This window comes from Euprymna scolopes, chromosome 8, assembly GCF_053919585.1.
Source record: "Euprymna scolopes isolate OS-2025 chromosome 8, ASM5391958v1, whole genome shotgun sequence".
NCBI classification, from domain to species: Eukaryota; Metazoa; Mollusca; class Cephalopoda; order Sepiida; family Sepiolidae; genus Euprymna; species Euprymna scolopes.
This window is the reverse complement of record NC_136489.1, coordinates 12,622,588-12,634,703: the sequence shown is the minus strand read 5'-3', so window position 1 is coordinate 12,634,703 and position 12,116 is coordinate 12,622,588. Positions and strand designations below refer to the sequence as shown.

The following is a 12,116-nucleotide window of genomic DNA, read 5'->3' as shown; positions in this document are numbered from 1 at the left end:
AACAAGAGCATGCTACCCACGTGAAGTAAATAAACGTTTCCATTCAAAATTTCGTCCAAATTCCTGAGTTCGACAGAAGCATTAGCGAGTTCAACAAGATACACCTGAAGAAAAGTTGAGAAAAATGACACTAAGAATGAGAATAGTAGTCTGAAGAATCCAAATAATACGTATAAGTTGTCTTTTTTCAATTAATTTTTAAAATCATTGTACAATTATATTTAAAACATTGAAAAGTATTTAGTGAATTAATACCTATTTCAGTCACGTAAATTATTTAGGTGAAAGAAAACATAAATCAGATTATTAACTCTTAACTAACAACATCAACGTATTTTTTCTTTCTCCTTGTCACCAACTACAAAGATAAACAACAACCAGAACAAAAATAGTCTAAAACGCATGCGAACGATATGACATCCAAACGAAACTGATCTCCAATCTGTATCTTTTTGACTTAGCAATTTTGAACTCCCAACAGTGCCTACATTTGAATAATCACCCTTGCCTTTTACTCAAATATGCCACTTTTCCTTGCAGCAGGCACATGCTAACCATGGCCGTTTATTCCTGTGTAAAAAAATGAATCCAAACTAAATATGAGTTCATTAAACTTTCAGGTCTGATGACCAGAAAACTAGCGCTGCTGTTTTTGCAGTGTTTCAAGGATCCTCATCTGTCAGTTCGTTGCGAAACTTGTATTACTTGTGGAAAGCTCCGGATAACTGACCCGGATGTTTTGGAGAAGCTTGTTGATATAGCAACACATGATCCCTTGTGGAAGTTGAAGGCTCTTGCAATTCAAGGTAAGTTAATCATTTTTTTGTTACGTATCATTTACAGAAATTCACACAGACGACTTGTTTGGTGAAGGCTTTGTGCAGAGCTAACCACACTTTATACATCATTGCTCATCTCTGTTGGTCCAAATGGTGTGACAAGGCAAAGCAGAGAGTAGAGACCTTAGGTTTTACGTCAGAGTTTTCTTTTTTGTAGATACATGTCTTAACGAAGACAGGTGATGCATCTCTCCCAGTGAATTAAACACAGATACAAACCTGGAAATTTCTATGTCACTGGCGTAATATATACAATGCCTAGCCTTACCAAATGGTCAATTATCTGGCGACTCCAGCAACTTCCAGCTGATTGCTACAGCTTCCAGCGACTTCTACTTACTCCTGCAGCTTCCAGCGAGTATTCTAGCCTTCAGCCCTCCCAGACACCAACTCTAGTGTCTGTTGACGTCCGGCTTCCACCTCTAGTGCCCACTGATGTCCAACTATCTGCTCCCATGCCTATTGATATCCAGCTACCTGTTCCAATGCCCAATGACGTCCAGCTACCTGTTTCAGTGCCCATTCCAGTCCGTCTATGCTCAATACCCTGTCGACATAGCCTTTCCAGCATCAGATCCCGTCTATGCGACCTGGACTAACCAGAAGCTCAAGGATGCACGAATTTCAACCCCATGAGACACCCGTTCTCACTCTAAATGATCCTGATTCACTATCTCCATTGTCATATGGGTACTAGTGCACTTATTGATCCGTGCTGAAATTATAACGTTATTATTTAAAAAGCCATTTTTAACATGGAGAGGGGAAGGTGTTTTATACCTATTCTGTATTTAACCTTAAAATTGAATAAAAAATCATATCATAAAACTTTAATTAAACTTGGAAATACGATTTAAAAAATAGCGCGGATCAGTAAATGCATTAGCACCGCCATATGATTTACTTTTTGTAATTCAAACACGATATCGTCTTTAACCCATCATGTTTGATTGTCATCTCTTTTCTATTGCCGACACCGTTTTGCTTTCTGCCTACTGCCTTAGTTGTACGGTCGACTAACACCTTCAACACACACACACACACACACACACACACACACACACAGGTTCACGTTGTTACCAAATTTAAGTCTTTTTTGGCCTTCAGGCTAAGACTAGTGTAGTATCTGTTCTGATACTACACTTGTTTATTTGTCCTTAGTCAATGTAGAGGAAAACCTTCTATACTAAAGCAATTTTTATTTTTGCCTACTTCCAGTGTGCTCTTTTTTGGTGAGCAACTTTTCCCCCACATCATAAACGACCTTGTGTCTCATTTTGCTATTTTGGGGATGCAAATAATAGCAGCAGTTTCTTTTTCAAATTCGTAAATGTTTCTATTCCATCTAATAATGCTCAGTGCCCTTAACACTTGAGCGATTATATTAATCATCTAACATATAAGGTAAAGTCTATCTTGCTATCTGTAGATATATGATAGATGCGTCAATCCCTTTGCAATCTATTTTAGTAAAGTTATATTCATGTGTTTGTTTACAATTTTTTTTAATATATACAAAAGGTACACTGTTTCTTTATATATATATATGCTTTTTTTTCTATATATTATTTAGTCAAAAGGAATCAACATTCAAGAGGCTATCTCATTTGCATATTTCATTAAAGAAAATCTGTTTTAAAAATTAGCTCTAAATTTGTGATGGAAATTAGTAATAAAGTTATTTTAAGTATTCTATTTAGAATTTTTGTATAAAGTTGATTAATTAATTCATTTTTAATAATTATTATAACTAGGATCAGCTGTGTTTAAAAACGGAAAAATGTTTTCATTTAACCTATGAGTTATTTCCCTTTAAGTTATGAGATTTTATTGTCTGTTTGAATTTCATTGATGATGAATTGATGAAGATGGCTATGTTTTATGCTTCCAAAAATCCAAAATATGGTTACTTTGCAGGAAAATCGTAACAACTTAAGATATTTGGTGTATATTGTTTTGAAGCCTGACCCTTCAGACGACAAATATCGAAAAATTGATTAAAAACATTCTTTCACTCTCAACTGGGCACTTTTCTACAAGGAGGGGGTCGCTTTTTTCGTCGATATTTTCAAAAGTCAACCCCTCTTTTCGATTGACCAGCCTTAATTTAAACCTACGTCACTTCCAGATTGGCGATGGGCCCAATAGCAAAGACGTCACTTTTTTTTTCATTCTTTTCCTCCTTCACGGTACGGGTTCGAACCTGCCTGGCTACTACCACTTTTTTTTTTTTTGCTCAGCACACACCTCCAAACACCTGGGCAACGCCGGGTACCCAGGCTAGTATCATATAAAACCCAAAATATTTAATATAACTTAATATTTTGGATCCAAAATCTCCTTCTGATGCAAAAATAGAGAAGCAACAACAACCAAACCACACACACCCTGTTACTCCTTCATAATCCTTCATCATCAGAATATGCTTAGATATGGTATTGACCAGAGAGAGGTAGGGGGTACGAAAGAGAGAAAGATTGCAAAAGAGAGGGAGGAAGACCAAAATTACTGTGACTATTAGGGCTAGATTAATCATAACCTGTTTCGTCTACTTAAAGTTAACACATTAAGATCCTGCACCATTTTGCTCTCCAAAACGAAACTCAAAATTCTTATTAACTAGCAGAAGTACCCGTCCTTGACTGGGTTCTAATAACTTTTAAATTCTTTTAAACTGATATTAATTTTCCACATACTTTTTTATCTTCTATTCGCTTTCGTCCTATAGATCTACAGACAGACACATACAAACACACAGGTAGACCGGCATTGCTTGGATCATCTAGATGAGTGTGGGGTAGGAGCAATTGTGTGATATGCATTCCCCCTGAAACGAACATGAGGGAGCAGTAGTTTGAATCTTTAGTGACACAAAATATGAACACTAATTAGGGTTCCCCATTATAAGTTACCCTCCCTATGGGGCCACACCTCCGTTGGTGAGAGGGGGTGATGTAACCCATAAAAACCTTCCTCTTACCATGATTGCATTATCATGCCAAGTACGGTAGCTCTACATCAAACGGTGTGAGCATACACAGGTTATCCAGTTATAACTGACACTCCTGGAACCCCACCCCTTCATTGGTGGATGTGAACGGTGTAACACGGTACCCCTCCTCCTCATGGTGAGTTATCCTGCCAAATTTGGTAACTCTATATGAAACAGTGTGAGCGTGCATAGGGTTCCTTTCCCCTAGGATCCCCTTCCTTGAAGGGGTGACTTTATCATACCTATTTCAAATCCTTAATACCTCTTCTATCATTGTATGTGGTCAGTTTAATATAATAGTAAACCATATAGGAGCCTATTCGTGTACAGACAGACACACAGACGTTGAGCTTCATTATATAAATTTATTATTAATCATTTATATATTATATTAAAAAATAAAATAATGGTTTAAAACCAAAACGAATTCTTAAAAGTCCTGCTACCATCTATTAATCATTTTGTTTACATTTTTTTTATTAATCGTTTTGTTTATGTTTTCAAGATTAAATAAATGTAAAATACGATTTTGATTTCAATTAATTATTTGCGTATTTTCAATGGTCCTATGTACTTGCCTCCCCACGAGGGCAGAGTAAGGAAGAAGGTAGATCTTAAATGGAACACGTACATCAAATCTGTTGCCAAGGCCGCTGGAAAAATAGTCGGATCCTTCTATCGATCCAGTAGATATCTCACTGCTGATGCAATTCTCTATCTATATAAGAGCCAGGTACATCCAAGGATGGAATACTGTTGCCACATCTGGGCAGGAGTTGCTAGAAATTACTTGTCCTGCCTTGATAGGATTCAAAATAGACTCCGTGGCCTCGTGGGAGATGTCCTTTTCTCTTTGCTGCAACCTCTAACTCACAGAAGAGATGTTGCGAGTTTGTCTCTGATGTATCATTATTTTCATGGAAAGTGTTCGACTGAGTCTATGGAAGTCTATGGAAAGTGTTGACTGAGTCAGTCTATGGTCCCCCCCCCCGCCAATCTTTCACAAGAAACACTCGTCTAGTTGAAAACACTATCAATAATTCCCCCCACTCTTTATCTGTGCCTAAACCTAAACGTAGATTCCATGAACAAAGCTTCTTTCTTAGAACTGCACGCCTGTGGAATTGTCTTCCGTTTTCCTGCTTTCCAGCTGTCTATAATATGGTTGTCTTCAAGTCCAACGTGAACAAGTTTCTGATGAGCCGTTACACTTAAGTTAACAAATTTACCGAACTTCCATTACTATCGATTACTATATTGTCCTTTTGACTACTCTACACTCTTTAATCCTTATCCTTGAGTGGCCTCTCGGCCTTGATAAGTGGTGACGCCTATATAAAAAAAAAGTTGGGTTTTAATGTGGAGGAAAATCCAGCTCCTCAAAAAGGGACACTCTGGATAGGAACAAATATATTAATTGCCTCAGTCTACAAAGATTTCTCCTCCAATGATCGAAGACAGAAAAAACTGAAGTGTAGTATCAGAACAGACACTACACTTTGTTCTTAACCAAAAGGACAATAACCGATTATTTATGTATTATCCATGTTGCACAAAGGAAGAAAAAATTTAAGAGAAAAAACATAAAAAAACTCAGAGAATTTTTTACAGAGAAGTCACTATGTAGTAAGGCTCGATAACCACTCAAGGATAAGGGTTAATGTTGGTCAATGGGATAATATTGTATTAATCATTAGTACTGGAAATTGGTAAATTGAATTACTTCAAGGGATGGTTCAACAAGAATTTGTTTACGTTGGACTTGAAGACAACCAAATTGTAGTTAGCTGGAAAACAGGCAAACAAAAGAGAGTTCCACAGGCGTGCAATTCAAAGAAATAAGTTTTGTTCATGGAATCTTCGTTTAGGTTTAGGCACAGATAAAGAGTGGGGGAAATTATTGATAGTGGTTTCAGCTAGAGAAAAAAGACTTAATTGCAACATCGATTTTTTAAAATAAAATAATCTCTCGTTGAATTATTTTTTCAAAAAATGTAAATATTTTCTCACAATAAATTATTTAGGATAAGGGACAAAAGGTCAGAACGGGCAATGAGCCAAACATGCAAAAAAAAAAAAAAAAAAAAACAAACATCAAAAAGAAAAACTGGAACGATAGCTAGTAATACAAGTTGATGAAACCATGGGTTGTAAACCTTAATATGCCGATGTAAACCTTAAAATATTACATAAAGGGCAACCATTCGCCCATGTATGGAGTATTGCTGTCATATTTGGGGTGGTGCATCGGCTACTAGTCTCTCGCTCCTTGACAAGGTTCAAAAGAGAATCGCAAATCTGATAGGCCCTAAACTGGCATCTAAGCTTCAGCCTCTGTCCCATCGACGAAACGTTGCATCCCTCTGCCTGTTCTACAAGTATTTTAATGGTGAATGCTCTGATGAACTGCAAGCACTTGTGCCCCCACGACGTGAACACCCTCGACAGACCCGATAGGCTGCAAAACCCCACCCCCACACTGTAGAAATCCCTAGATGTAAAAGATCTTTCTACTCCAGTAGTTTCTTACCCAGAACCGCTAGACTTTGGAATTCCATTCCAGGTCCCTGCTTCCCCAACTGTACTGACGTGCATAAGTTCAAGTGCAGTGTGAACCGACATCTTGCTGCCCAAATCCCTACATAGTACCCAAGTAGTTGTTGCCTCTGATAGTAGCCCCCTACACCAAAGTGGCAATGTGCCTTGTTTGGGGTGAAAATGTAAAAAAAAACAAAAAAAAAAAAAAAAAAACATTATGGTTATATCCTAGCAGGCCGCCCGACGTTGCCCGATCATAAAATACGCTTAAATATTCTATTTTAATTCATGCAGATTTCTTACTTATTATTATAGAGGAATTTTAACTGAAATTTAGGAATGTTTATGAATAAATCGTTACAGAGAAACTTATGTAATAAAATAGATTTAGGAATTCAATGTTAGAAACAATAAACAATTGAATTCCTAAATCTATTTTATTACATAAGTAATGTTTTATTCATAGACATTCCTAAATTAAAGTTAAAATTCCTCCATTAGATTTTATAGATAAATATCTGAGCTAAACATTCTTGTCGTTCAAACATTCTCTCTGCATATCTTTTTCTACATAACAGTTAACAAATCAATAATAATAATCGTTCGGACCTTTGCCTGCCACAACACAAAACGGACACCACGCTCTGATCATAGCCAAAATGCCCACCATAACGCAAGTATTTCTGTGTTGGCAAAAGTTTGGTTTTCCAAAGCCACACGAGTATCGTTATTTTTCTTGCAAGTTCCGAGCAAGGAACGAGTTAATTTTCACTATCATTGCCATCTATCTACATTGCCCCATCCGCGCTCCAATCAGAATTATATTGGCTCCGTTGAGGACCATCAGTATACCCCCCTCCTCCAAAAGCAATATCATAAATTTAAAGAGCCTGCCGAAAAAGAAGACCTAAAATATTATCAATAATTCTTTTTATAATAATTGCTGCTCCTATATATTTCGTATCAAACCAGAAATGATTTATTGCTGAAATGTAAACATTAAAGCACTTCTAAAAATGTTGATTATTCACAAATAATGATTTACCGTTGAAGCATAATGTGACTTATTCTTGCTGCGCGTGGTCCAATTTATCAAGAATATAATTTAAATTATATCTTGCTGGTTTGCCCCCCTCCCTTCTTCCACTCCCCCCTCTCGTTCTCTCTTTCTCCCTCCCCCTCTCTCTCTATATATATATGGACGATGTCAAAATATCGTTAATTCATTACCCACACAACATCAGCCGTATAGCGCAATGGTGAGAAGCCTTGACTGTCATTTGAGCGGTCGGGTTTCGGTCCTGGCTTGAGGCAGTTGCCTCTCTAGCCGCACTGATGAGCTGTGAAATAGCGAAACAGTACTATGTGGATGACATATATATTTGAAAAATATACTATAAAAAATATATATATACGAATATTACTTTCTTTTGAACTCTGGAACTTTCAGTATTTGCGCTAACCAGTATTATTATAAAAAAATTATTTGCTAATCTTTTACTATGAAGGAAAATCTATATTTTTCAAACCTTTAGCAATAAGGAAATTATTCACTTTAGCTCGTATTCCTTGTTTCATGTTTGTAAATCATTATTTACATAACTTTACTTCATATTTGATGATCTAACCCGAATATTGAGCATTTTTATCAAGATCAAATGAATATAAAAATGTTAATATTTATATTTCTTTTTAAAATATAAAATGTTACATGTTCCAATCTCTCTCTCTCTCTCTCTCTCTATATATATATATATATATATATATATATATATATATTCGTGTATATATATATATATATATATATATAATGATGAGACGATTTCAATACTTTTCCCAATTCCGATACAATTACCGATTCTGAAGAGTTAGATTAAAAAAATGGTTATTCTTTTCAATACGTATGAAATGTGCATCTCAAATGTGATAAAATCACTCTTGTAATGGGTGACCCATTGATTTTGTTTTACTGGAAGTTTAAATCAATAAATATTTGTTATTTTATTATTACTACTAGCAGTGGAGGATTTTTTTCAAAATATAATCAAATAAAAAAATATAATTAAATCAACCATTTTTGCCATCGGAAACTAAGCAAGAATTTTTCCGATTCCGATACCCCAAAAAGTTAAGATTTTTTCGATTCCCGATTCCGATTGTCTCACACTCGTGTATATATGTATATATGTACACGAGTGTGTAGACAATCGGAATAGGGAATATATATATATATATATATAATGTTGTATACCTGGGATTTTTGGCAAGTGTATATAACTGAATGACCAGCTAAATGTCCATGTTATACACAACGTATATAAAACATTGTACGTGTCTTTGAACGTGTGTAACGTAACGTGTTTCGATCGTTTAGTAATGTCCCCCTCCCTTGGAAGTTGCAGACTTATCCTAAGTTCTATATTCTGAATATATCATACGCCAGACAACTTTCCCGGCGTACAGAGGCCATAGTCTCCGGATTGCTAGCTGACTTCTCTCGTTTTTTTTCAGCTCGCCTGTATCTTCAAATTCTACATGTATACATGTATGTAGAAACCTTTTTTTTCCTAATTAACTCATCACTGCAACGTATCACTATAAGATCATCGTCTGTTTTCCCATGCATTTCATTTGTTATTATTGTTGTCAGCTAAAATTTCTGACTGTTTGTTTAACTAAAAATTCCATTTCCAACTTATTCAAAACTAAAATTCTTAACTTATTTCAAAATCTACATTTTATCAAGTTAACATTCCTGGTACATTTTTAGCTGATAAAACTTGATCTTGACTACGAATTAGTAGTTATAATATTTTTCACGTAACCAATGTTTAAATTTCAACGTTATTTCACGTGGTTAACGGTAGCCAACTGGTTATGATCCTTGATAATCAAGCCAGAGATGGCTTGTGTCGCCGGGTTCGAATCTATCGACTGGTGTTAATCGTGACATCCTGTAGTGAAGATTCCCAAAAGGATAAAACACTAGTGTCTGTAGGTATTTAATTATTTTATTAACTTATATATATATATATATCTTCTATAATATAAAGCTGAACGTCCGTGTGTTGTGTGTGTGTGTGTGTGTGTGTGTGTGTGTGTGTGTCTGGTCACGAATAGGCTCCTATATGGTTGACTATTATAGAAAACTCATCATATATAATGATAGAAGATGTATCGAGGCACAGGAATGGGTATGTTTGATCTGGCATGATGATTCATTAAAATTGTGGGGTCTGCGTATGCGCCTGGTCCACAAAGTATGGAAATAAAAAATTTAAAAATTAAAAAAAACGTTTACAAGTGTTTTTGATATAGATGTACATAAGAATACTTTGATAAGTATGTTTTAACTTAAATAGGGATGGTATAATAAAATTGTGGGGTCTGCGTTCATGCCTGGTCTCCATAGAATGGAAATAGGCACAAACTTTAATAAAGACTTTTCATATCTATCTGCGTGAATATACTTTGATAATTATGTTTCAGTTTGAAGAAATATGGTATGATAAAATTACGGGGTGTTCGTTCACGCCTAACCTCCATAGAATGGAAATATGTCACAAAGTTTAACAAGGTTTTTTTAATATAGATCTACAGAATATTGTGATAAGTGTTTCAATGTGAACAGGTATGGTATAATAGATTATGGGGTTTATCTATTTTATTTTTACTTTCATCATATTTTGCTTTGGTTTTACAACCCTTCCTTTTCATAACCTGTCATACTTACATAAATCAGAGTCCATTTTCTGTAGGCTGTTTATAAACCCAGTCAACGACGGATACTTTTGCTAGTATATATATATATATATATATATATATATATATATATATATGAAGTGATGCGACGATTCCAATAATTTTCTCGATTCAGATACAAGAAATTATTTCATAGTAAATTCCCGATTCCGAGACAATTACTGATTCGAATCTAATTATTTATAAATCTATAAATATTTAACCATAAAGTTATTACTTTGTCTCGATTATCTAAAATGTTTAATGTGCATCTGTTTATTCAACTGTAAAAACTTGTGAATGGTTATCTACAGATTTTATTTGGACGGATATTTTAAAATCAATAAATCTTTAATATTTTATTATTTCTACCAACTGCGGAAGATTTTGTTTCAGTGATAATCAAATAAAACAAATAATTAAAGGAATCGTTTTTGGCATCGAAAACTAGGGACAATATTTTCTGATACCAATTCCGATACCCGCAAAAATTCCGATTTTTTTCGATTTCCAATTCCGATTCCGATTCACTATCTCAACACTATTTTAGTCCGTTAAAAAACGGTATAGCCGTTTGATCTAGAATATTTTTTGTCAAATTGATGACTGAATATGGTTTAATGTGTGCTCATTTTTGCGTTAAATACTAATCCCTATCAATCTATAACTGCGTATCGAACGGATACCCTACTATTTAATTCGTTGCACCTCATCAGTCCAGTTGCTCTTACTGGAATGATGGAGTTCTTCCAAAGATTTCAGTCACTTTTCATTTTGTACAAAAGACTTTTGCATTTCATTATTTTCTCCCTCTCGGCTCTTTTCAAGTTGAATAGAAAAGAATCGAAAATAGAAACGTTCAATGAAGAGTTTCACATACGGAAAGTTTGATACTAATGATTGACGGTATATCGATGCTAAAAACAACTCAAGAATAAAATTTAATGAGATAGACATATTAACAGTTGAATAATGATGAATATTATAAGAATAATTGGTATTTTGCCAGTTCAAAACGGACACAAGTTGATTTAGAACGTTTGCTTTATGCCAAATTAGTTGTTGAATATGGTTACATTTGTGCTTATCTTTGCAATAAATACTAATCTATAATCTAACACTAAACGTGCATCAAACGGATACGATAATACTTAGTTCTCCGCATCTTATTATATCAAAGGTATACACAAAACTGCAGTCAGATCGACACAACAGTTTCTGAGAAAATTTTGAACGGACAGACAGACAGACAGGCAAACAGAGAAACAAGCATAATATAGATTCATGCTACTTACATTAAAAGGGATTAAATTGTGTTTCTTTCCCTATGTTTTTTTCTGGGGATAGAATATCTTCTGGGTGCCAGACATTCAAAGACACAACCAAGTGTTCTTTCTAGGATTCCAGCTGTCCCTTTACGAGTAATAGCTTATATTTCTGAGCACAGTTCCCAATGATTGTATAACAAATGCCCTCAGCCCACTGAGGAATGCTGATAACGCTATGATAATGGTAAAAAATCGCCCTTAATTCTCGACCCAAAACTGAAGACCCACTGCTCAAAACAACGAGGTATTACAAAAAGGCTGACTGGGAAGACATCAGAGATCTCATCAGAAATGCCCCATGGGGATATCTTTTCTCTCCCAGCTGAACAGTGCACGGAAGAGACCAGTGAATGGTTCAAAACTGCAATTTAAGCACATGTTCCCACACGGAAATTCTATAGCAAGCCCCACTCTCCCCAATGGTTTACTTCTACTTGTACGGCTGCCATTGCTCAAAGGCAGCATGCATACCGCAGATTCAACTGACATAAGTCCAGTTCAAATAGACAGAAGTATATAGAAGCTAGAAGTAATTGTAAGAGAGAAATAGCTAAGACAGAATACATTGAAACCACAAGAAAATGCATCGAAGCACAGAAATTAAAAACTCCTGATTTTTGGAAAATCTACAACAGTGTAGTAAATAATGGGCAGTCAACGATTCTCCCACTATCAAAC

General features: G+C 35.3%; 1 protein-coding gene across 1 annotated transcript in view; it reads left to right on the top strand.

The window, feature by feature from the left end:
- The window catches only part of LOC145283491 (HEAT repeat-containing protein 4-like), a 2,203,577-nt gene that overhangs the window by 1,289,201 nt on the left and 902,260 nt on the right, over nucleotides 1-12,116 (top strand). Inside the window, exon 12 of the mRNA XM_080132316.1 lies at nucleotides 621-806. Within this exon, the coding sequence (XP_079988442.1) occupies nucleotides 621-806 (186 nt within the window). The remainder of the gene's footprint in view (nucleotides 1-620; nucleotides 807-12,116) is intronic.